A 26,109-nucleotide genomic window follows, 5' to 3' on the forward strand; every position below is an offset into this window, starting at 1 on the left:
GGGCTTCCCTCTGTGCTGCATTAGCAAGGCCTTACTCACAGAATTAGGGGCAGGCCGAGTCTCCTGGCCCCATGTCCTTTGTTCAGGTGGGGGAGGAAGGAAGTCCCCATGTGGTAACCAGAGTCAGAAAATAATTTGGGAAGTTGCTCTCATTCTGTTTGTCTTCACAATTTAGGATTTGGGGGGAAGCTGTGCTTTCTGGGTGATGAGCAGAGCGAGGGACACAGCCCTGAGAGAAGTTCCCACATTACTCTTGACCTACTCCTCCTCTTGTACCCTGCACGATTACGGGACCCATTGTAGCAAGCCGTGGTAGGGAGAAGTAGGTTTATGTCATTCACGCCAGTAATAGATGATCTCACCATCCTCACAGGTGTAGAGAAAGAAGCCCTGGAGACGGTCTTGACAAGCGTCTTATTTTACGGATGAATCTGAGGTCAGGGAAGGGGACTCGCTCTGAGCCATAGCTAATCTGTTTCTGAACCGGAACCGGGGGCTCCTGGCTCCCAGCCCTGGTCTCTGCTTCACGGCTGTGCTGCCGCTCACCTGCGGGTCTGGCTTCACAAGGAGAGAACTGGCCCTGCTCCTGGGCGGTGTGATCTGGCTCCTCTGAGTGTGAGGTCCTGCCCAGTCCCTGGCCCGTCTGTGTTTGGATTATCTCTGCTCTCATGGCGGCTGTAGATTTTCGCAGATGGCAGTCGGAGGGTGTCTCTGCAGCCTCTGCTGCCTCCTGCTGATGAGGCGAAGTATGTGTTTTTCTTTTTAGGCAAGAAAGGCAAATAAACTGTGCCTGGCAAGTGAAGGAAAACTTGGGAAATTGCTAAAGCCTTTTCTGAACTCTTTTTTTTTTTTCAGGTTTTGCAAGAGAAGATCTACCCATGGGCATGTAGCTTATTCACTGCTTTTCTCTTTTTTGTGCATCATCATAGATGCTCTGCTTAAATGGTTAGGAGATTGCCCATCATTACTTCAGTGATTCTGGGGCTCTTTATTGCTTAAAACTTCATTAAGAAAAGAAATGCTATCTTTAAAAATAACACCATTCTTTTTAGTCTATAGCTAAAGGCTTTTTAAAAATATGTAGTCCAGAACTAAAGGAAATTACTAAACCACAATTTCACTGCTGGGATGTAGCACAGAACGTATCAGGTATAGCCCATTCACATTCCAAGTGGGAGAAGTGAGACCCAGAGAAGTTTATTAAGTGACTTAACGAAGTTATAGTTACTTAGTCAATACCAGTACAAGTGTTGTGACTTAGTTCAGTTCTGTCCTTTATTTGGAGCTTCCTATGAGCTAAACTTTGTTTTTTTGTAGGTTTTCCATAGGTTATTTCTAATTCCTACCATATTTCTATTTAGTAGATATATACACACACCTCTCCCCCTTTTATGAATATGGAAGTGGAAGCTCAGACAGTACTTTGCCCAGTGAGAGAATGTTCTGGTTAAGTACTTTGTCCAGTGAGAGAATGATCTGGCAGCAGTGTAGGACTGGTGTGAATCCCAAGGTCGTGTTTTAACACCATACTTACTGTGTCCCTTAATTATTTCCTTGAAGATTTGCATTATCTTAGTTAATTAATTTGTCCTAGGGGTCAAGTCTTTCACTGGGTTCATTGTCAGACGTTATAAGCTCTGCTTCTTAAGGAAGGATAACCCAAAGGAGTGTAACTGCAGATATTTAAAAAATCTGGTACCTTAAGTTCTTGCTGGGAACACTTTGTTCATCTCAAGTGCCTCCTGGTCACTGGCAACCCCTAGGAACACATTTGAATACTGGCTCGTGTTAACTCTTACTTGTGTGGCCTCCCACACAGTGAAACAGCCTGATCTCCGTGAAGGAGCTCAGGTGGAGAAATAGGAGAGCCTTGAGCATGGAATGGAGGTGGAGAGATGGGGACATTTTTACTTGGAGTTTATATTTGATAATGGAAATGCAGTTTCAGTTGGGATAATTTTAAACTGTTTAAATTTTCTCAAAAAATCTTGTTCGTTTGCCCTCCATAGGTTAGAAATCATCACTGTTCCTGTCCATTAATTTCTTATACTTCTCAGAATCTCTCATTATTCAGATATTAAAATTCCCTGTATTATTTCAGTTTGAACAAAGAAGATGCACGGATGTCGGTGAAGAGCATATAGGCCCATTGGATTGTGCTCCTGTCTGCATTATAACTTTATTCTTTATGGAAAGACTCTTTTTAAAGAGTCTTTCTTACTGGTCCTTTGATATTTCAAACATAATTTAAATGTTCTAATTACAGTATAATTGGAAACATTAAATATTCTTTTTAAGGTAAGACAAGTGTCTTTCCTTCTCTTACTCTAGTTCTATCTGGTTTACTGTTTGGGTACTTACTAGGCACTTGTCAAGAGCTCATTAAATTTTGTTTGCTGTAGCCATGGTTCATCTTGGTTTCTTTTTGGCTGGTCCCTCTCCCTTCAGGCATAAGACAGTAAGCCCTCTGACTGTAAGCCCCTTGGAGACAGGGGGCTTTCTTTATTGCTGTTGTCAGACACTTCAAACCAGGTACATGACCTGTTCCAGGAATTTGACTGATGCTTGGTCAGCGAAGTCATGTAAGAATCCTTCCTAGGGAAAGTTACTTTTGATGAGTATAGGGATTTTCATCCTGTTTAAGAGATGGGTCTTCCTTTTTTCATTTTCCTTTTGAAACCTCTGTCCCCTCATATCCTAATACTGTCATCTGTTAAGGTTGTTTAGCCAGATACAGTAGAAGCATTGGGCTCTTGCTGAGAACTTACTAGAATTGGATAAAGCCTTGTATCTTCTCGTCTTTTTCCCCACTTCTGTTGTGAACAAATACCCTAAATGATTTAAAGTGTATGATGACACTGGGGCTCCTGGGTGGCTCTGGTTAAGTGTCTGATTTCAGCTCAGGTCATGATCTCACGGTTTGTGGGTTCAAGCCCTGTGTTGGGCTCTATGCTGACAGCTCAGAACCTGGAGCCTGCTTTGGATTCTTTGTCTCCCTCTCTCTCTGCCCATCCCCTGCTCGTGCTCTGTCTCTCTGTCTCTCAATAAATAAATGTTGAAAAAAAATTTTTTAAGTGTATGGTATTTATTAAATGCTAATGTTTATTGAGTGGTAGAATTTCTAATGTATAGGAACACAATGGGGATATTTTAAAAAATATTTTTGCTTATGGAAATAATTGAAAGAATTCCTCTCTTGAAATAATTTGAGAAAAACTGGCTTTGTATTTAGGTCACTGCTCTTTAAGTTTTGTGAGTCTTGTTTTTGTTGATACTTTGTTTCAGCAGTTTTAGTGAATACTAAGGCTATTTAATCCTCTTTTTCTGCAATATTAAAAATGTATACACATCATTAGACATCATGGAAGTGCCTATCAGTGAGATACACACTTTATACCCAGTAGGGTGACTAAAATTAAAAATACAGCAAAGTGTAGGCCATGACGAGGGAGTTGGAACCCTTATACACTGCTAGTGGGAATGTGAAATGGTGTGACCACTGAATAAAACAGCATAGCAGTTTGTCAGAAGAGTCACCATATAACCTAACAATTGCACTCCCAGGTATATATCCAAGAAAAATGAAAACGTGTCCACACAGAAACTCATGCCTGAATGTTCATAGCAATATTATTTATAATAGCCAAAAAGTGGAAACAACCCAAATATCCATCAGGTGAATGGCTAAACAAAGGATAGCATAACCAGCAGAACATTATTTGGCAATTAAAGGAAGTACTTAATACATGCTACATACACATGGATGGACTCTCAAAACATTATGCCAGTTACACAAGACCATTTTGTATGATTCCATTTATATAAAATGTCCAGAACCAGCAAATGTATGGCGAAAGAAAGTAGACTAGTGGTTGCCTAAGGCTGGAGGAGCTGGAAGAGATGGAGAATGAGTGCCAGTGGGTATGGTGTTTCTTTTTTCCGTGATAAAAATGTTCTAATTAACATGTGGTGATGGTTGCACATCTACAAACCATTGAATTGTCCACCTAAAAGGGTGTATGTATGTAAATTACATCTCAGTAAAGTTGTTATACAAAAGTATATTTATAGATGCATTTGCTTCCATGAGCATAAATTTACCTCCAGAATGATACACATTGGTTGCTTATGGGAGGGCTCTGGGCTCCTTTGGGGGCCCGGAGCAGGAGGGAGATTTTTACTAGATACCCTTTGTGCCTTGTGATTATGTTACATAATTTACAAGGAAATGTTGAACATTACTGTTCAATAGTAATGTTGAAAGGTATTAATAACCCATCTCTTCTCTTGATTTTACTCTGACCAGGTCCTTCAGGGGTTAGATTATCTACACAGTAAGTGCAAGATCATTCATACGGACATAAAGCCGGAGAACATCCTGATGTGTGTGGATGATGCATATGTGCGAAGAATGGCAGCTGAGGCCACCGAGTGGCAGAAAGCAGGTGCTCCTCCTCCTTCGGGGTCTGCAGGTGAGGGAGCTGAAGCAGCTTTGTTTCATTTTGTTTGGAGGCACTGAGAGCCTGCAGAATTGCACACTGAAGGTAGTTGAGTCAAGCACGTACATTAGGGACTTTCATAAGAGCCTGATTGCTAGAAATGATGAGACCTTTTTCTTGAAAAGGAAGGTGCCCCAATTATTATGCTGTCATACACCTAACTTCGTCTTCCCTTAAAAGATCATATGAAATCTTACGTGCTGCTTCACCTATGCGTGAACGTTTTCTTACGCTGCAGGCTTCTCTGCAGAGGCATATATAGTAACGGGTTACTTGTAGCCGGCCTGTAGTCATCAGATTTTTTTTCTAGTTTCAGGTTTGTTAGAACGTTTCCCAGTCTCCAGTTAGTCTACATCAACCTGAGTCCAGCTGGTAGCTTTGGAGTGCGTTACAAAAGACCCTAGGGTGGGAGAAGACCAAATGTCTTTATTGGCCTGTAGCGTTTCACATCGGGTTTTTACAGGGTATAGTGGCTGCAGCAAAGTGTTGACCACTTTGACCATGTCTGCACATTGTCTGCGCCCTAGTGTGTTGTCAGGCAAGCGTGCTGGCTGAGGGGCTAAAGTCCTGCCTCTCCCGGGGCTCTGGGAGATGCACCACCTCCTACTCTTGTTTTTTACTGTTTTTTGAGATCATGGAATCATAGTCTGTCAAGCTGTGGCTGCTCACAGAGGCTGGTCATGCGATTTCTGGAATACTTGCTGCAGTATTTGATTTATTTCAGCTATATACACTTGCCAAATAGTTGTCAAACACAGATGTACATCCTCTAATCTAAATTGTTCATTGTCTGTAGAACAAATTTAGATGACAGTGTGACATTTGTGAACTCTTCTCCATTTTCGTATCAGTGCTTTGGATTTGAAATAAATGGGTATTTAATTTTAGACAAATAAGAAAAATGGCTCCATATGAACAACGACTGCTGTGCCTTTTAAGAGCCAGTCATTCGTTGGAGTTGGAAAATCTTCCTTTAGATCTGTATGATTAAGAAGCACTGAGGTTAAACAGTTTTCCAGCTGGATAGCAATTAAAAGACAATAATTACTTTTCGTTTTACAATTCAGATAACCTACCTAAAGATAAATGTCTGTTTTCCTCTAAACATTCATTTTGTTTCATTTTGTTTTAGTGAGTACGGCTCCACAGCAAAAACCTGTAAGTACTTTATTCCACACACACTTCTACTCACCTTCTTGTTAAAAGCAGCTGTTCCTTATTGAGCTTTTCAAGTTGTAACATTAGTTTCTGCTGCTTTTTGCAACGATTTTTTCATTTAAGGTTGTTTGGGAATCAGATCGTACCTTTCTTTGTTCCCTTCTCAACTGTAGGTGTTTAATACGTGTTAGTGTAAAGGGCGGGCATGTTTACAAATGCTGTGTATCCTTGAATAGATGAGACGTACCGCTTTGACAAGTCGAAGGGATTTTTTAGAGTTGGGATAGTTAGAGCCCTTCCACGTTTGATCTTTATTTTCCCTGAGCACTTTCTGGGGTGCCGTTGGCAGAGTCTGGTGAAAGGGGTGACGTGGTCGAGATCGGGCTTGAAGTGTGATTATTACAAAAACACTTAACATTACTTCTGATTTGCCTCCAAGATCCCTGTTTTTCTGAAGCTTGTACTCTAATGTGTTTTCCAGCTGGTAGTTATGTATAAAAGAGTACTGTGTATTTTGTGGTCCATTCAAATGAAACGAGGTGCTTGGAATTCAGTCTTACCCCATTGTCCCTAAACCCTCTTAGTTCCAGTAGAGGATAGAGTGTGTATGTCTTGAGTTGATGAGTCATGTGCAAGTCTTGAAAGCACTTTACGAGCCAGAAGCACTTGAAAGGAAATGCGCTGCCAGGAGCCCTCACTTGGGAGTGGAAGTCCCAGTGCAGGCGGGAACTATAGTGATGATGCCACCTGGCTCGCTGCACGGCCCGGTCCCTGCCTGCAGCCCTCCTGTGGCTCGAGCAGCTTGTTTCGATTATTGACTCCGTGGAGAGACTGGAGGCTGTCGTTGCCAGCACTTTCCAAGTCATGTGGCCCTGATGGCAGGCAGACTGAAACTGTGGCTTTTTCTTTTTTTCCCTTTACTTCGTACACTCGTTTTTGACAGTTTCTGCTGTCTCGGCTGTTGATAACAACAGCTCCGTGTGTGAGACCCGAACACAAACAGCTGTTGACCAACAGTGACTGAAACCCACTTGTTTTGGCAAGGTTTTCTTTCATGGCTGAGAGTTGGGCGAGACCGGAAGGACAGGGGATGTTGTTAGCTTGTATACGGGCAGCAGCCAGTAAAACTTGGAAGGGGTGCTACTTGTCGAAAGGCCAGAGTACCTCAGCGTATTCTGCTGTGCTCAGCGTTTAAATGAAATAGCCTTCCTGGATTGGAGCCCTGTCCTCTGAGGGCAGGGCCTGCTGGCAGTCCCCTTCCATGATGGTAGGCGGCGCTGGTTTCTTTTTTCTGGTTTTACTGCGACCCTACACACGAGATCGATCTCCTCTGTGGGCATATTTGGTTGTAATATATAACTCAGGCCTGGAAAACAGGATTGGTTGGGGCTTGCCATGCCACTCACACTCGCACTCTTGTGTAGTGCTTTAAAAAGGAGCAAACTGACCTGTGGTGTTTTCTTAACATGTTGTAGATAGGAAAAATATCTAAGAACAAAAAGAAAAAACTGAAAAAGAAGCAGAAAAGGCAGGCTGAGTTGCTGGAAAAGCGCCTGCAGGAAATAGAAGAATTGGAGCGAGAAGCAGAAAGGAAAATCATAGAAGAAAACATCTCATCTGCTGTACCTTCCAATGAACAAGACGAGGAGTACCGTCCAGAGGAGAAGCTCAAAACTGCTGGCTTAGAGGATGCAGCCGAGGGCGAGCCTGCGAATGACAAGGGTCCGTCTGCATGGGGTCCTGGTGCTTCATTAGTGGGCACCCACCAGGTCCCCACCCTGGTGGGCTTGGTGTCACTGCTTCATATGTGAGGATTGGGGAACATGGGAATCTGTCTGCCACTTCATTTGTAAAATGAATGCTAGGAATACGTTAGTATTTCAAAACACTTTTTTAAAAATGGAAAATGTCTACCTGACACCACATCTCGAGCATGCTAATGAATGTTCTTTATTTTGTAATTAACTTTTACCCTAACAGTAATGGACCCACATTTTCTAAAGATTGTAGAAGAGAGGGTAGAAGTGGAAATAGTCCCTTTTCCAGCCCCAAAATCTAACTTCTTCTAATAAGAGTAAGCCAGTTATTTACTAAATGAAAAATAAGATTGAGAAAACCTAAGATTTTACCTTGAGAGCCAAGAGGTGTTTTGCTGTGTAGTATGTAAATTAAGCACATTCAGGGGTGCCTGGCTGGCTCGGTCGGCAGGGCATGTGACTCTTTTTTTTTTTTTTTTTTTTTAATGTTTTATCTATTTTTCGGGGAAAGACGGAGTGTGAGTGGGGAAGGGGCAGAGAGAGGGAGACACAGAATCCAAAGCAGGCTCCAGGCTCTGTGCTATTAGCACAGAGCCTGACGTGGGGCTTGAACTCATGAACTGTGAGATCATGACCTGAGCCGAAGTCAGACGCTCAACCAACTGAGCCACCCAGGTGCCCAGAGCATGCGACTCTTGATCCTCAGGGTCACAAGTTTGAGCCCCACGGTGGGTATAGAGCTTACTCAACGGGGGAACAAAAACCTAAACACGTTCAAAATTATCTCTTGTTGGAGGAAGTATGTACCTAGTGCCACTGTGTTGAGAAGAGTAACATGTTCTGATTCTCAACCCATCAACTTTTTAAGGTGAGGCTGAGGACCAGGAAGAGAAAGAAGACACTGAGAAAGAAAACACTGAGAAAGATGGAGATGATGTGGAACCAGAACTGACGAGCACAGACCCTGCGTGGATAGAGTCCCCCAGAACCAACGGCCATATTGAGAATGGCCCGTTCTTACTGGAGCAGCAGCTGGATGATGAAGATGATGATGAAGAAGATTGTCCCAATCCTGAGGAATATAACCTTGATGAGCCAAATGCAGAAAGTGATTACACATATAGCAGCTCCTATGAACAATTCAATGGTGAATTGCCAAATGGACGACATAAAATTCCCGAGTCACAGTTTCCAGAGTTTTCCACATCCTTGTTCTCTGGGCCCCTAGAACCTGTGGCTTGTGGTTCTGCACTTTCCGAGGGATCCCCGCTTACCGAGCCTGAGGAAAGCAGTCCATCCCATGACAGAAGCCGGACGGTTTCAGCCTCCAGCACTGGAGATTTGCCAAAAAGTAAGTGTCCCTCCGCACCAAGTGTGTCCTTTCAGTGGCCCGAGTATCCGAGCCTTGACAAATGCTGTGAAGGGAATGGGCCAGAGGTGGGCATGTCATGTATGTATGAATTCCCCATTGTCGCTTTATTCCTTTTGTCCTCCTGAATAAGTAATGTGATTTAAATCGTCTTCTGTCCCAGCAGGGCTTTCTCTGGCTCTCTGACTATCAGGTTCCATTTCTGAGCTTTTCTTGTTCTTTCTGTGTTTAGTTAGTGACATCTGCATTTGTAGAAACCTTCCATATCCAGCAGCTTACACCTGTGGCTTTTACAGAATATATAGTTTAATATTTTTACTTCCATCTGACAGTCTTGCTTTTGGTTTTTGTTTTGTCTTGTTTCTATTCAAGGGAAACACATACCTCCTCTTAGTCTGTGTTAAGGAAGAAGTCTCTGATTTTATTCTGATAGTTGTTTCTGGTTGTAGGACTCAGCTCTTGAAATGTCAAAGCCAATTTAAAGCAAGTGGCATGGAATTTTATGTGATGACTTATATCAAGTATTTTGAGAGTGAGTGCTCCACAGCCTGTCTCTGCCTGTGACCTGCTCAGGGACTCCAGTAAGCAAACCCGGGGCATCACTCATGGTTTCCATTCTAGCCCGCGGAGGAGCAGCTCAGAATCCTCCTCTGCTCCCTCTGCTGGCAAGAGTGTTTAACACACGATGAGTCCGTTGATGACCCAGCCCTGCAAGTAGCCCTCGGAGTCCCCTCAAGTAGCTCTAACTAATCACCTGAAGGATGTGGGTTCTATTTCGTGCTTTCTTTATCTTACTTGGGTAAACATACTCTGTTCCTTTTTACTTTTACCCCGATCAAGGACTCTTTGAAGGTGCTTATAAGATGCCTTCACATGGAAGGTAGGTTCGCATAGGGAAAACTCACCTGTGTCTGTCTCCTTCACGCTACTTCTGTCACCTTTGGTGACCAAATGTGTGTGTAGGGGGTTTTCCCTGCCCCAAAAGCTTCTCTGACACCAGCTGCGTGTCCTGCGATTTAACTCATTTCTGACACTCTCTGGAGACAGAACCAGATCCTACAGGTTAAGGGCTCAATCCCACCAGACACCCCCGCCCCCCTTCATACACCAGTGGCAAGTCCACATTGTCACCTGTGCTTCTGACCCATCAGCCATGAATCGGGGGTTCCCACGACCCCCCCCTCAGGTTCATTTAATTTGTTCCAGCAGCTCACAGAACATAGGAAACTCGTTTTCTGTCTGGATCACTGGTTTATTATAAATGGATAGAGAACTCCGGAGCGGCCAGATAGAGAAGATGCTTCCAGAAGGCGGGCTTTGGTACTCCTCCCTGGCATGCCGCCTGCCCCACAGTCTCTCGCACGTGCCTTCACATCGCGCGCTCATGGGTTCCTTTGCTCTTAATTACCGCTTTGGGTTATGTCTTGTAATCATTCACAGCTTCTTGTTTCCTGATGCTGGAATTGTCCTCAGTTTGGTCCACATGAGCCTCTTCGAATGGTCTCTTCTGTCCTTTTATCACAATCCCATTGCTCTTTGCTGCTTCCTCTCTTTCTGGAACCATGTCCCGAGTTCATACCTTCCCTGCCCCAGGCTGGAGTCAACCATGTCTTCTGGTAGTTTCTGTTATTAGTGTTTGTTTACCTTTTATCATGTATGTAATGTAGGAACAGAGATATGTGACATTGATGAATAGGTGTCTACTGAGATGAACGTTCAGACGCTTTTTATTGAAGGAGTAAACCATGAAAAGGTTTTGCAGTCGTTAAGTATAGCGTAGCTATTTCCCGGTTTATTTTCAAGACCTGACGAAGAGCGTCTGTGTGTAAATGGCATGTTCGCTCTTCTGTACATTTGCGTCTGCCTTTCTTCCTGCTGGGAGTGTCTCTTCCCCTTTCTCCACTGCCCATTCTCTCGGTCAACTTTTATTCTTTTGCCGGCTGGTACAAACGCTAACCCTGCATCGCTTCCCACGCGGTCCTGTTCCCTTCCCCCCTTTACCTACCGGTCATGCTTTACTTAACTGCATGCTCACTGTTTCCATCATCTTTTCCTCGCCATGATGTAAAATCACTGGGAGCGCTGTGTGCTTTTATCCTTGTATCCTTTGCATCCAACTCAGTGCTGTGATAAACATTTATTGAGTAACAAGCGATCAAATCAGTGATAATCTGGGTATTTTTCCTTCTCCACTTACCTTTGTGCCACCTGTCTCCATTCACCATCAAAACTGTATTCATTCCCAGCACCAGTTCTCTTGTACGAACATCTCACATTGGGGAGAAATAGCAGGTCTATTTTTCACTTTGACCCAAGTCTCTCACCAAGCAGACCTTTTCAGTATTGTGAAATTCTAGGTACGCAGCAGGGTCAGGATCTCCTTACCCACTCATTTGTTTGGAGGCACTCAGTTTTGGTTTCCAGCTTGGTCGTTTGGTAACGGTGGGCTGCCTCCTGGACGGGAGGGCTTCATTTCCTGCGTGGAAGGAGTGGGGCCCAGAGGCTCGTAGTTGGCCATCTACCACTGCATGAACACGAGGCAAGAGAAACAAGCCATGTTTGGAGCTGGTGTAGATCCTTGTCATTAGACCAGGGCACACACGTTAGGAGAAGGAAAAGTCAGGCCAGAAGAACTCACCCTCCAGGCTGAAGGATGCAGACTATTCCCTGGAGTGACTGGGGAGCCACTAAAGGCTGAGGAGGCAGGATTCCTCTGGGATTATTAGCTTTGGAGCCATAGCATGTATCTTGGCCCGTCCCATCTGGTCTTGCTGGCTTTACCTGCAAGGTACTCACTGCCACTTGGTGGGGACCCAGATCACTGCCAGACCTTGCACCAGCTGCTGTAATATGGGCCCCGCGCTGCCCTCGCTGTGACTCTTTCTGCCTACCCTGTCCTCCTTAGGGCACACCCTGTCCTCTTCCCTCCCTTTCCCTCCAGAAGGACCTGCAGTGCATTTCCCCTCAGAATAACAGTGCGGGGCGTCACTCTAAAGCCTGCAAGCTCTCTGCAGGCCATTTCCTGGCAGCTCTCTCTCTGGCCTTGTCTCTCCCCCCACACCCCCCCCCCCCCGCCCCTTGCTGATTCTGTACCTCCGTGCTGGCTTCTTCCTTAAGTTTCTCAAAAGTGCAAGTTTGTTTCTCTCTCTTTGCACTTTGCATTTGCACTTGCTGTCTCCTCTGCTGAGGGCCCCTCTCTCTCCACGCCTCCCTTAGTTCAGGCCTCTCCTCAGAGTCACCTTCTGAGAAAAGACCTCCCCTCAACACCCTCATCATTGTCCGCCTCCTTTCTTTGCTTTGTTTTTCTTCTTTGCATTTAGAGCCACCTGACATGGTGTGTGACTCCTTCATTTTTACTTTATTATCCATATTCCCCATCTCCCCACCCCACCCCCCAGTGCATGAGTTTCCTAACTTGGGGTGTGGAGGGGGGACCCTGCATGCCTTGTTCATGCTGGTCCCAGTGCCGAGACAGCACACAGAAGGGACTCTGTAAATACTCGGTGAATGAACGGGCCAGGCTCAGGTATTAGATCTCCCGGGGCCTGGTGTTGAATCTCTGGGTGCAGAGAAGGTATTCGTGTGTTTATTGGAGGGACGCCTCAAACCATAGAGAGTCTGCACTAGCCTAGCACAGTGCCTTGCACCTAAGTGATGATGGCGGTCTCGTCCCTTGGAGGCACCACCCACAGCTATCTTACTAGTTTCTAGGATAGCTTCACATGGAATGAGTAGTGTCGCTCAGACCCCGGGCCACCGGAGACGAGTTAAGAGCCCCATCCTTCGTGAAGTGACGTATCCCCACTTTTCATTCCCTCGTTGGAAGAGGCAGAGCATTAGGAAGAGCCGTGAGAGGTGACCACAATAATGACTCAGCGAGCCGAGATGATTTGAGTCCCAGGCAAAGCAGAGTTGGTGTTAGTCCCTGGCAAGTGCCTGTTGTTTAAATGGGCTGTTTTGAGGGTTGCGGTCAGGTAATTATCACACTGAGTAAAGGAAGTCGGATATACCAAGTAGATTGTCTTTTACCTCGTTTGTGTTCCTGTACAGTTCAAGTTCTGAGATGAACTCCCTGGTATCATTTGGGATGCGCTGTGAGCGGGGTCACCGTTTACAGACCTGAACCAGGAGGGTAACAGCCTGTCACCAAAGAGACCTTGTTTAGTGATCAAGAATGAGGGGTGTTAAATACAAAGAAACCGTATTGAACATGTGTGATGATGCGTCTTTTGAGGCCAGATCTCCTCTGGCTTCATTGATTCGTGCAGCTCCCGGGGAATGTCTTTAGGACACTGGTGGCACTTCCAGATGCCTCCCTACACTCGCACCCTCAGGCACTGGGCACCACTTACTCTCAGTCAGAACTGGAGGCTTACCCTCTTCTTCCTTAGACCTTTGATCTCAAGTGTTTGGCCTCCCCTCCCCCTCTGCCTGCTCTCTGCTGGTGGAGCTTTGATTCTGGCCAGAGGCAGCCCCAGCCTGGGGCGGGGAGTGTAGTCTGGCTGGTCCCAGCACTGGTGGAGCCCCCCGCTCTCCCAGGCCACTGGGTTGGCTGGTCAGTTTGGAGGGGGTGTGTGGCGTGGCCCCTTCCGCTTCTTTCTTGAGCACTGAGCCTCATGGAGTTAGGTCACTTTCCAGAGTCTCACAACTTTGTTGGTATTGAAACGTCCACTTGAATCCGGTTCTGTAAACCTCGAATTCCATTTTCTTGCCTGCTGAGTCTCCTTGATTGAGTGACGTGAGGGATTCATCTGGCCGTTTCTGGTGCTGTCTGTCCACTGGGTCAGTGTTTTTGTTTCTCCTGAAGCTCTGTTTCTTCCCATCCTTCAATCACTGTATCCAGTTTGCCTCCTCGTGTGGGTCTCTGTGCTTCTTTCCGTCTCGTCGTTTCCGAGTTCCTGTCTTTGTTCTGCCAGCTCAGACTGCCTTTGGCAAAGTCCACAGTGGATCGGCATCCTTAAAAAGAGGAATGTGGTCATAGGGCAGATGGCAAAAAGGGGACATGTGAGGCTGGCCCACCTACATTAACCCACAAGCCGGAGGAGTGGGGCTTGGGGGCTAAGATGTTGGCCAGAGCTCTCTCTGCATCCTCTGGCCCCTCCTGGGGAGTTCTGTAGGTGCCCCCGCTCCTGGGAGGGATGCCCAGAAATCAGAGCCCCCTGAGCACTGTGGCTCCACGGTGTGGGTGTACCCAAAAGGAGGTTTGGTTTGTTTTAGCAGTGCCCAGCTCTGAGCGGATGAAAGGGTATTTGATGTTCTGCATTGAGTGGACTTTTCTGTTTAGTCTGTAAATACCATCTCAGAATTACTTCTCCATTAGTAAGAACCATGGTTACATCTCATCCCTTCCAGAAATTGGAGCTTATAAGTCATTTTAAGGTTTGAGGAAGATGCTCAGTCACTTCAGGATTTCCTGTCTGGGTCTCTCCAAGTTAGTTTTCTTTGTCACTTGCCCCCTGGTTAACCCTGCCCAATATGGGCATGATGTAGGCTTGTCCATAAAGCTCTTCTGGCCCCAGGAACCCTGAGAAGTCTAGCCCTGTGTCCACTGTTGAGATTCTCTCGGGGTCACTGGGCTTAAGAGTGGCCTGAGTATTTGATAAGTTTGGGAGGGACCTCAGTGGTTTGCCCTGTGGCCCAGGTGGCCTCAGGAGACCTCTGTTGTGGAGCGTTACTTGTCCAAAGCTAAACCCAAACTGATTAGTCCTGGCCTGTAATCTGTCTTTGTTAACCAGCCATCATCTAACCTTTGAGGTCTCTGTGCTCAGCCCAAGCAGGAGAGGTAGGAGATGTGGCTACCAGGTGAAGTGTGTGTCACCTAGAAAGGGATTGGCCATCTGGGAACATGTTGTCTCTACTTCATGTAGTAACACACCAAGATAGATGTGGTTCTCTATGGGCTCTGATGCGATGAGGAGCAGCTGGAAAGATGCAGAAGGGAGCAGAGTAGGGTCATCCTAGAGGTGGCAGAATCAGCAATATAAGGAGAAAGGGCAAGGCGGAGCCGGTGAGGTCTCTGGGCAGCCCAGTGTGCTCTCTCTTGTGAAATATCTTCCGGGGATGGAGACCAAGAATTTCAAATTCTGTTGAGTTCAACTTGCAGGGCTCCAGGCCTAAATGATCCTCCCATCACTTTCCTAGAAAAGGAGACTGTGCCCGGCAGACACTGTGTGCACAGACGCAAGCCACCCCTCCCAAGTACTAACTGTCTCGCTGTTTGCTCATGCCAGCAAAAACCCGGGCGGCCGACTTGTTGGTGAACCCCCTGGATCCACGGAACGCAGATAAAATTAGAGTTAAAATTGCCGACCTGGGAAATGCTTGTTGGGTGGTAAGTAAAGTTTTCTTTCTAGAGCGTTTTGGTCATGATCATGGATTAGAAGACGCTTTTTTTTTTTCCTTTTTGCATGTCTTTTTTCCTCCGTACTAATACAGTGTGTTCCCTTCCAGCATAAACACTTCACAGAAGACATCCAGACGCGTCAGTATAGATCCATAGAGGTTTTAATAGGGGCAGGTTACAGCACACCTGCTGACATTTGGAGCACAGCATGCATGGTAAGAACGGCCTTGGCCATTTCCTTCCACGTAAAGGCCCATCCTGCAGCGCTTATCATGGGACAGTCTCACCAGTACGTGTGGTCTGAGTTTTCCCGACTGCGGAGTACGTCTGCTGTGGGATGAGTGAGGGCAAGGTTGCTGTCTTGAGCGCCTTGAGAGTTGGAAGAATTCTTCTCAGACGTGTTCTAGGGTTTAGCCTGCTTTGGTCTTGGGACAGACGACCTCTACTCAAGGCCCTCTTCGGCCCACCACCCCTAGGAATCACAGCCTCCTCTGCGGTGGCAAAATGGCTTCAAGTAATTCTGTCTGGTTTCTGAAAGATTGCGGGCTGTACCCTTCCCTCGTGCCGTGGAGGAGGATGAGACAGCGGCGTCTTCAGGAAAGATTGTCTGAGGTCGAAAGGCGGGAGCCCTTCTCAGTGACCTCTGACAGACCTTCTATCCTTACTGACAAGGAAAGGGTTTCCCCACACACCAGTGTTTAATCTCTCCTCCTTTATATATAAGGCCAAATCTCGAGAATATTCTGGCTTGTTGTTGTGGGCTGTCCACTGATTTCTGAGACACCAGCCGCCGCCCATAGTCCCTTTGATGGAGTCTGTTCCCATAGAGAAGACGGAGATGTTTTTTCTCGGGGTCTCAGGACGCCTCTCCCCACTGTGCGTCATACTGGTTTGGGCTGCATCGCGGGTTTACTTGTGTCTGGACCCTCCCCTGGCCCTCACCAGCGCATCATTTTCTCACTTGCTGCTGACCTGTGAATTGATGAGCACCGGTGGGCCCTCTGGCCCTCTTCCATAAGCCGATTTCAGTTTCTCTTTCTTGGCCCTGTTTCCTAGCCAGTTCAGCACTTTCCTCTAAGTGGGTTGTGCTTTGTGGTCACGTGCTGGAAGGGTGTGTGTGTATGTGTGTGTGTGTGTGTGTGTGTGTGTGTGTGTGTGTGTGTGTGTGTGTGTGTATGGAAAAGGGGGTGCTATTTCATGTTTTTCTTATTCCACCCCCCCACCCCCCAAATTCTCTGATATATTTAAAATGAAAGACTGTGTGTGTAAAGCTTGGCACTTTTCTTCTCACTAAAAAGAGCAACAGGCAATATATGTAATTGTCTGTTATTCAAAGATTAACAATTCTTCTGAGTTTGCTGTATCATATGTCCCCTGGTGCTACAGCAAGAAGCATGGTGCTGGACAATATGGAAAAATAGTAGTTGTTTGTGTAAAATTATCAAGATCTGAGGCAACAGATGTGGCCAAACAGATTGGAAACATCGTGCCTTTCTGGTCCCACGTTGCTCTGACAAATAATACCAGATAATTTTTAAAATTAAGTTTTTCAGTGAGTATCAAAAACTTCAGTCTTTGCTGTGTGAGACATGGAAAAGAACAGTTGAAAAGATTGGTGGGCATGTGATGGCTGCTTTGAATTTGGAGGCTGCTGTGCAGAGAGGAGTGAGGTCCAGAGGGCAGGAGGGGGCGGAGGGCCCGGACACGGTGGGAAGCAGAGGTTAGGTCAGTAGGAAGGGAGCACTTTCAAAAATTGGAGCTTCGGGGGAGAAATGTTCCATTCCAGGATGTGGTGAGGTCAGGCCTTACTTGTCCCCAGCAACACAGGAGGGGCCCTGAATTAGACTCCAAGAGCTCTTTCAACTCTGAAATCCTGTGCTTCTAATTTGGGGTGTTAAATTTTGGTGATATAACCGGAAAAATAGGACAAGATCACAGAGACAGGAGAATAATGGTGGAGCTCAGTGCGATTTTATACCAGGTTGTCTGTCTTGCCTTCCATTAGATTAGGACTCGCCCCTCCACACAGTCTTCACACCCTGGCCACTCCTGCTGCTGTGCACAGTGCTAGAGACCATCTCCTTTCTCCTGCCTCCTGCTCCCCTCAGAGGAAGCATAAGCTCCCTCGTTGCCTCAAAGGCCACTTACAGGTTGTTGTTGTTTTAATGAGTCAGATGTTGGAAGCGTGATTGTTCTGGATGGGGGGCAAGCCGTCGTTCCCCACCCCCACCTCCCATCCCTGAAGGCCAAGGCTGAGAGGTCCCCTTCTGTTCTTCTCAGACAACCTGGTAAACACGAGGCGGTGTTTCTCCACTCCTGTCCTTTTGTCGAAGTTTAGAAACATAATATTATATTAAATTCATAATTCCAGTCTATACTAAAGCTCTAGTTGTTCTTGGTGGTGAGGCCTGGAGTCCTTTGATGGCATAAATGGCATGAAGACTTGCAGAGGCCCTACTGGGGTCGCGAGCTCCTGCGTGTCAGCTGGTGTCTTTGCTCTCATCGTGGAGGAGGGCTCTTAGAGCCGGAGGAAAGCACCAGAATGAGGCAGAGAAACTGAGATATGTGTCCCATTGAACCTCTTTTCCTTTTCTTGAGTCTTGGGGCCCCTCCCAACGTAAGTGTATGTAATCTAAAAATTCTGCGTGGGCCGAGGCATCGATTGCTGTGCACTTGTGTGTCACAGGCCCAGAGCAGGTAACGTCTACAGGCTCCGCGATAAGCCATAGTCAGTGCCCTAGAAATAAGAAAAGGCAGACTGGCAAAGTTCACTTGTTCAGCACTTGTCCCATCACAGAAAGAATAGGTGACCTTATTTATTCAGAATCGGGTACTTGGTGTGGGGGGGGAGGGCATTTCAAGAAAGAGGTGTCTGGTCTCCCCAGGACCTGAGAACAGAGTTTGCTCCAGGGGAACGTCTCCCAAGGGGGTCTGGTCAAGTACAGACGAAGGAATCCAAGATTCCCAAGCATGAAAAATCCCAAGTATTAAAACAGTAACAATAGAGATTATATCAGGAGTAACCTACGGAGTTGAAGGCGGTAATCTTTAACCGGCGTGAAGGCAGGTCATGAAGCATGAGGGCCCACATTTCCATCGGAATTCCATCGGAATTTCTCTGTCACATGTGGCCTTCCTGTTAAGGAAGTCTTGTCACTCCCCAGAGAACTGGGACCAGATGACATACATGTGAGCCCCCATCTTCCCTCACATCTTCCTTTTCTGTTTTTTTTTTTTTTTTAATTTTTAATTTTTTAATTTTTTTTTTTTTAACGTTTATTCATTTTTGAGACAGAGAGAGACAGAGCATGAACGGGGGAGGGGCAGAGAGAGGGAGACACAGAATCGGAAGCAGGCTCCAGGCTCTGAGCCATCAGCCCAGAGCCCGATGCGGGGCTTGAACTCACGGACTGCGAGATCGTGACCTGAGCTGAAGTCGGACGCTTAACCGACTGAGCCACCCAGGCGCCCCTTCCTTTTCTGTTTTAAACCATTTCTGTGTAGGCTTCTTTGACTTGAGTGTTTCATTGGAAACACGTGGGTGCTAATCGAAACAGTCGTCTTTCAAAGAACACTCAGTTGACCTACCTTAGTGTTAGGCTGTAAGAAATAAATTCAACCTGATTGAAATGTGTTTGAGAATGTGTGAGGAGAGAGAGTTCTCAGGGGAGGGTTAAGGAGTAGCCATGGCCCTCTCCATGGAGCATCCGCAGTGGCTTCTTCTCCATTAGGGTTTCACCCTTTCCTCATGGCTTGTAGGCTGCTTAGTTGTATGTATGTATATATACATACATACACATATATGTATGTATATATATATGTATATATGTTAGTTGTGTCCTGGGCGGGGAAGACCCTTCTGACTGTTCAATTTTCCCCTTGGATTTGTGGCCAGATGTGAGGTTGGATAGAGAGGAGAGGCCCCCCGTAAGGACTTTCCCTGGCCCTGCTGCGCCTGCCTGACCAGCTTACTCGGTGCTGGGATGGGCTGGGATGGGCATGTCCGTGTCCTGCGGGATCCTGAGTTCATGCACCAATGCTCTCATGGGGCAGCTGACAGCCACCTTGTCACCCCACTGCCCTCCTTTCTTTAAATAAACAAACAAACAAACAAACAAACAAAATGGTGAAGAGATGTGGTCCTGGCCTGAGTGCGTCCACCTTCGGTTTGTTAAAGACAGTGCTAGGAGACCCCCTCCTGACCCACTCTGGTCATGAACAGAAGGAGGAAATGGGTGGGTGCGGTGATGGTTCATCGGGTGGGGTTCATCAGAGGAGGGCCCTGATCCGCAGGCATCTGTGACAGAGGTCCAGGCCCCTGAGCACCTTTCAGAACCACAAGATCCAATACAAAATAGAAGTAAGTATAGAAAAACCAAAAATAGGATTTAGCCTTTTCCTTTAAAAAACAAAAAAAAATTTTTTTTAAACGTGGTATTCCATCGGCAGAGCAATAGCAGTTGCCATCTTTCTATAACATTAGCAAATTAAACCCATGGTCCTGAGCTTTTTTTTGTTCTTTTTTTTTAGAACAAGGGGAGAAGAGTGTGTGGCAGAAATGGAAACAAAGGGCATGCTGGGGGTAGTGGTAGCCCTAGAGGCAGGCCAGCCCTCCTTGCCCTCCTCACCTGGCTCCTCCGGGCCCAGGGCTCAGAGCCTTCTGTTTGGCTCGAGGTTTTCCTTTGCTTGAGTCAGAAGTGGCAGAATTGATGAGATGCTGAAAATAGCTCCTGGTTACCAAGGCACGAGGGTCTTTGCTTCAAGAGAGCGGCAGTGCCCGCTTTCCAGGGACCCGATGAGCCTGCGTGGGGGAGGGCAGGCCTGAGTCCTGGTCCCACCATCCAGAGCTGGAACACGTTCCCCTCCCCCCGGGCCTGCACACAGCTGCTTGTCGCTGTGCTTCTCACAAAATGAGAAGAGGACATAGCCTTTACATCCTCCAGTAAAGGGAATGTAGGAAAATTTCTGAAGCTTCTTTGAACTTTTAGGAAGTTCAGAGTTGAAAGAAAAAAGTTGGTGTTGAGCTCTTTTAGAAGGCTCTTGGGTTTGATCAGGTCCTCGGAAAACGTGGGTCTCTTGTATAAGGAGAGAAAGTTGCTGCCTCGGGGACCAGTGTCTTTGAAGTGCTTAGCATGTCATCTGTTGTGTCCTAGGCATTTGAGCTGGCAACGGGAGATTATTTGTTTGAACCGCATTCTGGGGAAGACTATTCCAGGGATGAAGGTGAGTATTGCCGCCTGCCAAATACCTCAGGCGGGGCCTCCTGCGAGGCCTGAGCTTCTGGAGAGTATTGTGTTTCCCTACCGAAATAGAGCTGTGTTTTGGTTTTCAAACGCCTAGTCGAGATGCTTTCCCCTGAGCTTGAAGCCCCCTCAGGCACAGTGGACGGGCAGCTCTGCCCTTGGCCCGGGGCCGCCTCTCCTTCCTGCTGGCCTCGGCCTGGTGCTCAGCAGCCAGGGAAGGACAGGCTCTGCGACCCCCGAGGCTTCTCTGTGGTCCTTTTGTCCACCGATCTGCCCATTTCACTGTCCTGTCGGGGAGCTGAGTTGAAAACCTGGGAATTCTGGCCTGAATTCCATCTGTAAAGCTGACCATCTCCATGCTTATTTGCTTACAGTGCTGGGGTGGCCAGGGGTGAGCTGGCATCAGTCACCGTCCGATGTTCCAGATAGTGCCTGAGGCCTGCCAGCCCCAGAAGCCTCTGCATGGATGTGCTGCAGACATTGTTGATTTGAATCTATTTCTGATTTTTTACTAATTTCAATTTTTTTCCCTCTTCTTTTATCCCATCCTTCCCTTTGCCCCTCCCATTCCCATGTCCTGTTTTTCTCTCCTCCATAGACCACATAGCCCACATCATAGAGCTGCTAGGCAGTATCCCAAGGCACTTTGCTCTATCTGGAAAATATTCTCGGGAATTCTTCAATCGCAGAGGTAGTACCTCTTCTTTTTGAAAAGCGCCACGATGCAGACAGAAACGGGATAGCACTACTGATTGTAGCGCGAATGATGGCAGACATTTCTCCTAAATTGGAAAGGCAACCTAGCAAAATTCCTGTGCTGATTTAAAAGTTGACAGGGAAGACTGCACTTGACCTTGCCACGGTCTCCCTGTGCATCCGGCGGCACTGGCAGAGCCTGTGCTTGGATCATACAGGTCGCGCTCTGTTTCTGTCTGCGCGGGCGGTAGCAGTGTCTGCATGCAGTGTACTGATTAAACTGTCGTGTGTTTCTGTTTTGCTGGCAATGTTTCCCAATGCAGATCACATAGCATTGATCATTGAACTGCTGGGGAAAGTCCCTCGAAAATACGCTATGTTGGGAAAATATTCCAAGGAGTTTTTCACCAGAAAAGGTAACGGTATTTATGCAACACTAATTTTCAGCATAATCCTCTCCCAAAGGGAGAAATTGTGCATTCACGTTTGGGCAGTGGAGAAAGACCTGGACCTTGTTACAGCTGGGGAATTCTGCCGAAGAAAGCTCTCGAGAAATAAGCTTGAACCATCTCCCATCTGTGGAGTACGGATTTTGTAAGACTACCACTTCCCGGAACCCTCAGTCTCCTCCCTGCCCTCTCCTCTCCTAATCTAAGCCCAGTCTGTGTATTCACGGATTTGTGAAAAGGAGTTTAAGTGGTTTTTAGAAACCAGCTAGACTTCTCTTTCCATTTCTCATGTTGTTCGTGGAGCCTGAGTGTTTTTGCCATGGAGTAGAGACAGCCTGGGGACAGGACTTTGTGAGCGTCCCTCTGTGTCCTGCTGGGCGTGTCTGAGCTCCTTATGATGTGGGCGCAGGCTGCTGAGACCCTGTGCCCCCTTCTCTGAGAAATGACGTTCTCTTCTCCCCTGCACTATTCACATTGCATTAATAGTTGATTTACTTTAGTAAAAAGGCGCCAGGAATTTATTTTTAAAGAACCCCTTCCCGGCACCATATTGTTTTGTGTGAGCATGTTGGACCTCTTAATTATGTTTTTCCAGCTTGAGTTTTTTTTTGGCAGTGAGAGGGAGCAGTTGTACCCCCTTTAATAAAGAACTTTTAAAGTTGGTTTGAGTAGGATGTGGAGTTTCTAGAAATTTCTGAAAGTCCAACATGCTCTATCGCTTTCTGCTTTAGTCAGATTTGGAGAACTGGCTTTGACTTTTTATTTTCCTATGAGATAAGGTATTCTTCTAGAGTCATAAATCCTTATTATACCCTTTGGTGATGTCCAGCCACCCAGTCCTTGTTCCCTCCTTTAAATTACACATCCCCGTTAAATGCGCAAGACTCGAGAACATGCTGTGCCGAAGCCGGCAGTTTCCTGTTCCACTTACTCTGAGCACAGCGACCACTGCTCCTGGCTTTCCTAGGACCACCCCATGGGCAGCCTCTGAAATGTGTAACTAGATGCAGTTATTTTCTTACTACCTTTAGAGGCTTATCACAGGGAAAAAAGATGGTCAGGAAAAACTGCTGTTCAGACAACCTGTGTCGATTTTGGTTCTGAAGACCCACCTGGACTTTGAGTCTGGGTCTCATGAGCAAGGTTATGGTTCCCCTCACACGTGGGCCCAAGTAGGCTTGAGGCTAATAGAATGGCTTTGCCACTGAGCTCTGTTCTGTGACAGCATGGTGTGAGGCTGGGCACGTCCTGTCATGTCATCTCTGCACCTTCCATTTCCTACGCAGCACGTGGCACCCTAGTAGCTCATGTCACATTTGCTGAGGCAGAGTTGTAAACAGGAAAGGAACTGCTCTAAACACGACGGACTTCTAGACGGCAGTATTGCTGAGAGAGTGGGCTAAGTTTCCGTAGGAAACTTCTTAAAAATGGTTGAAGGGCTGAAGCAAGGGAAGGCTCTGGATTACTGTGGCTTGGGATTCAGCGTGACTTGTTTTAATCAAGGCAGGGCCCTTCTTCCACATTTCAGAGTGTTTTCACGGCCTGTGAGAGATGGCCTGGCCCCTGGGAGGACTTGGCTGGACTTGCAGTGAACCCCCAGCCGCAGCCATCACCACTGTCAGGTGGAGGCTTGGAGGGGAGGGTGGCCAAGAGCTAGCAGCCTAGTCTGTCATGAAGTAGGGGACATGGCTGACCTGCTGATGCTCTAGGGAGGGGATGGGCACTGGAGGGCGCTGGACCTTACTCAGCACCTGCTCTGTCAGCCGAACAGAGAATCCGCCACAGGCCGACGGACAGGTTCCGGCATCAGGCACAGAGGACCAACAGCCAGTAAAGCCACACGGAGTTTTTCCTCTGCAGCGAGGAGCTTCTCAGAAGGCCTGGGCTCTGCAGTTTTCCCGGCGCAGCGTCTGTGGGTTGGGCACCGCTTACTATCTATGCACAGCGGGGAGGAAGAGGGACACGCACTGCAGGAGGGGACCCGAATGCTGAGGAGGTGAAGTCCTGCTTGTCCACTGGCCTGGGATCAGGTTCGTTCCCAGAGGCAGTGCTCTGAGGCTCTTGGTGCCAGTTGGGCGTGGCTCCCAGGGATGGCACCTGCTGGGTACCAGCCCCGAAGCCCCTCCTCACCCCGTCAGCAGGTGCTGTCTTTGAGCGGGGTGGGGGGGGGGGCTGACCAGCGATGCTGATGAACTGATGCCGCATAGCAGGTGGCTCTGCTCAGAGCTCCCTGCGTGTAGCCCTTCAGGCCGGAAGGCGGCGTTCCTGTCAGCCTTCCTGTCAGCAGCCCTGCTCCTGGGGCCGCTCGGAGTCTGTGCGTGACCACTGCCTGCTCCCCGACGGGGGTACAGAGTGCTTGCCTGGGACCGTGCTGCTGCAGCGTCCCGTTATTACTGCACATGCGCTTTAGGGCCTGCATGCACGGGCTCCGCCAGGGAGCTTGTTGGAAGGTGACCAGGGTCGAAATACATTTGGCCTCCTTGGTAAAGACAGACCAGACGCATTGTGATTCAGTGTTACTGTGGTAACTAGAGTCCTTTCCCCTTCATTTGGATATGAGGGAGAATTTCTGACTAGGCAAGTGATTGGGAATTGGGACCCAAGTCCTTTCCTGATCATTGTTTATTTATAATAAGTGGAGATCAGAAGGGATTTAGGGCTTTTACAAAAGTCACAGAAATAATATTTTGATGAATGAGGGCGTGTCATGAAAATAGATTTTACCATGTCCCCCAGGATGAGAGGAATGATTTGTTACATAAAAGATGGGTTTTGGCATGCCCCACCTAAGGAATGTGTGCAGATATACAATTTGGAAGTAAGGAGATCTTAAATGTATCCGTTAACATTTTTTAAGTGCCTGCATGCCAGAACTGACAGAAAAGCAAAATCAGAAGCTGTTATTAATTTGCTTGCATCCCCTTGGAAAATAGCCAACGATTGAGAGGGAGTGAGCAGCACCCTACCCTGCTCTTTGTCCTCCTGCGGGAGACCCAGGCCACATCCTCACCCTGATGCCTGTGAGGAAGAGCATGGGGTCTGTGTGTTAAAGCTAAAAACCAAGCACAGCTAAGTGACCTCTTCTTAACGTACAACTCTGGGTAAAATGATTGTTACTAGTCTGAACAGTCATTCCTTAGCTGGGAATTTTCCACGCGAGCTGGATGTTTTGGCAAAGGAAGGTAGTTACTGTTCTCATCCTGCTACAGTTTGATAACCAGCAGGTTAACTCCTCTGGGTGTGGACATTAGCCACCAAGTGTCTTTCACAAAAATCCTCTTCACCAGTGTATGAAGATGTGCCCCACTAGAAGTAAGCACCTCTGTGCATTCTGCCCCTGCTTCTATCCTGTTAGGGTCTGAGGTGTGTGTGTCCCCCGCCCCCCCCAAATTCATGTGTGGGAATCCTAACCCCCAAAAGTGTTAGTATTAGGAGGTGGGGGCCTTTGGAGAGAACATAAGGCCATGAGGGTAGGGCCCTCCTGGTTGGGATTAGTGCCCTTACAGAACAGATCCCAGACCACTCCCTTACCCCATACAGAGGACACGAGAGGGTCTGTGACCCGGAAGGGGGCCCTCGTGTTGGGACCCAGCCCTGCTGGCAGCCGGATCTCAGACTGCCAGCCTCCACGACTGTGGGGAATAAATTCATTCTTATTTATAAGCCACTCATTTTGGTTGTATTTTGTGATAGCAACCGGGATGGAGTGCGACTTGTCCCCAGGAAGTGTCCCAGTGCTTGTCAGGTGATGTAGCAAAAACAGTGCAGGCAGGAGTGCACCGTCCCACATTGCTGAACAGACGTTCTGTTGACACATGAGTGGCCATCGTTTTAGTAAAACTTACTGTTGGAAATATCAGAGTAATTTTTTTAAAAAAAACGGTTTGATTCTAGGGAAGGGCGTCACGTGGGCTGGAACGTGTGAGAGTGATCTGTTGTGTGTTGGACCAGAGACCTTAAGTGCAGTTCAAAGCATGCAAGAAGCCTGTGCAGACAGGGCACCTGGGTGGCTCAGTCAGTGAAGCATCCAACACCAGGTTTCAGCTCAGGTCACGGTCTCACAGTTTGTGGGATCGAGCCCCACATAAGGCTCCACACTGATGAGCCTACTTGGGTTTCTCTCCTTCTCTCTGCCCTTCCCCTGCTCATGCTCTCTCTCTCTCTCAAAATAAATAAACTTAAAAAAAAACAAAAAAAACAAAAAAAAACAAGAAAACCCATGCAGAGCATTTGCGGTGCAATGCCGACACGCCCCCTGTGATAGGGCTTTGTTCTGCAGTCTTCGTTTTTAGTGTTTGAGATGAAACTTGTTAGAACGATTTCAACTCCCCTCCAGAATCCCCCACATCAACAGATTCTCTTACTTGTGTGAAGAGCGAAGCCCGCTGTGGGCTTTGGGCCCGTGTAGGCTGGCGCTGTCCCGTTCATCATCTAGGCCTCAGGTGGTGAAGCCCGTCGGTCGCCGCGGTTTGCTGACTGCACAGGCAGGTGGCAGGTGCCAGGCCTTGGCACGATGCCACCTTGGGGATGCGTGGGGCTGACCTCCCCATGAGCCGGGCCCTGTGCAAATGACTAGAAAAGGTTCTTCGCACTAG

The 26,109-nt window shown here is 47.4% G+C and overlaps 1 protein-coding gene across 20 annotated transcripts in view; it reads left to right on the forward strand.

The window, feature by feature from the left end:
- SRPK2 (SRSF protein kinase 2) overlaps positions 1 to 26,109 on the forward strand; it is a 312,332-nt gene that overhangs the window by 220,965 nt on the left and 65,258 nt on the right. For 15 of the 20 annotated variants that reach the window (XR_006196478.1, XR_006196482.1, XR_006196484.1 and 12 more), the window contains 9 exons: positions 4,307 to 4,472; positions 5,632 to 5,657; positions 7,133 to 7,379; positions 8,283 to 8,765; positions 15,014 to 15,114; positions 15,234 to 15,341; positions 20,280 to 20,349; positions 20,968 to 21,060; positions 21,389 to 21,481. Coding sequence is in view for 12 of the 20 variants with exons in the window: in XM_042915743.1 (XP_042771677.1) it covers positions 4,307 to 4,472; positions 5,632 to 5,657; positions 7,133 to 7,379; positions 8,283 to 8,765; positions 15,014 to 15,114; positions 15,234 to 15,341; positions 20,280 to 20,349; positions 20,968 to 21,060; positions 21,389 to 21,481 (1,387 nt within the window). In the remaining 8 variants the exon portion in view is untranslated. Of the gene's footprint in view, positions 1 to 4,306; positions 4,473 to 5,631; positions 5,658 to 7,132; positions 7,380 to 8,282; positions 8,766 to 15,013; positions 15,115 to 15,233; positions 15,342 to 20,279; positions 20,350 to 20,967; positions 21,061 to 21,388; positions 21,482 to 23,277; positions 23,545 to 26,109 lie in introns of all 20 variants that reach the window. The other 5 variants (XM_042915770.1, XM_042915776.1, XR_006196497.1 and 2 more) reach the window with 4 other exon arrangements.

The sequence above is a fragment of the Panthera leo genome, chromosome A2 (assembly GCF_018350215.1).
Source record: "Panthera leo isolate Ple1 chromosome A2, P.leo_Ple1_pat1.1, whole genome shotgun sequence".
NCBI classification, from domain to species: domain Eukaryota; kingdom Metazoa; phylum Chordata; class Mammalia; order Carnivora; family Felidae; genus Panthera; species Panthera leo.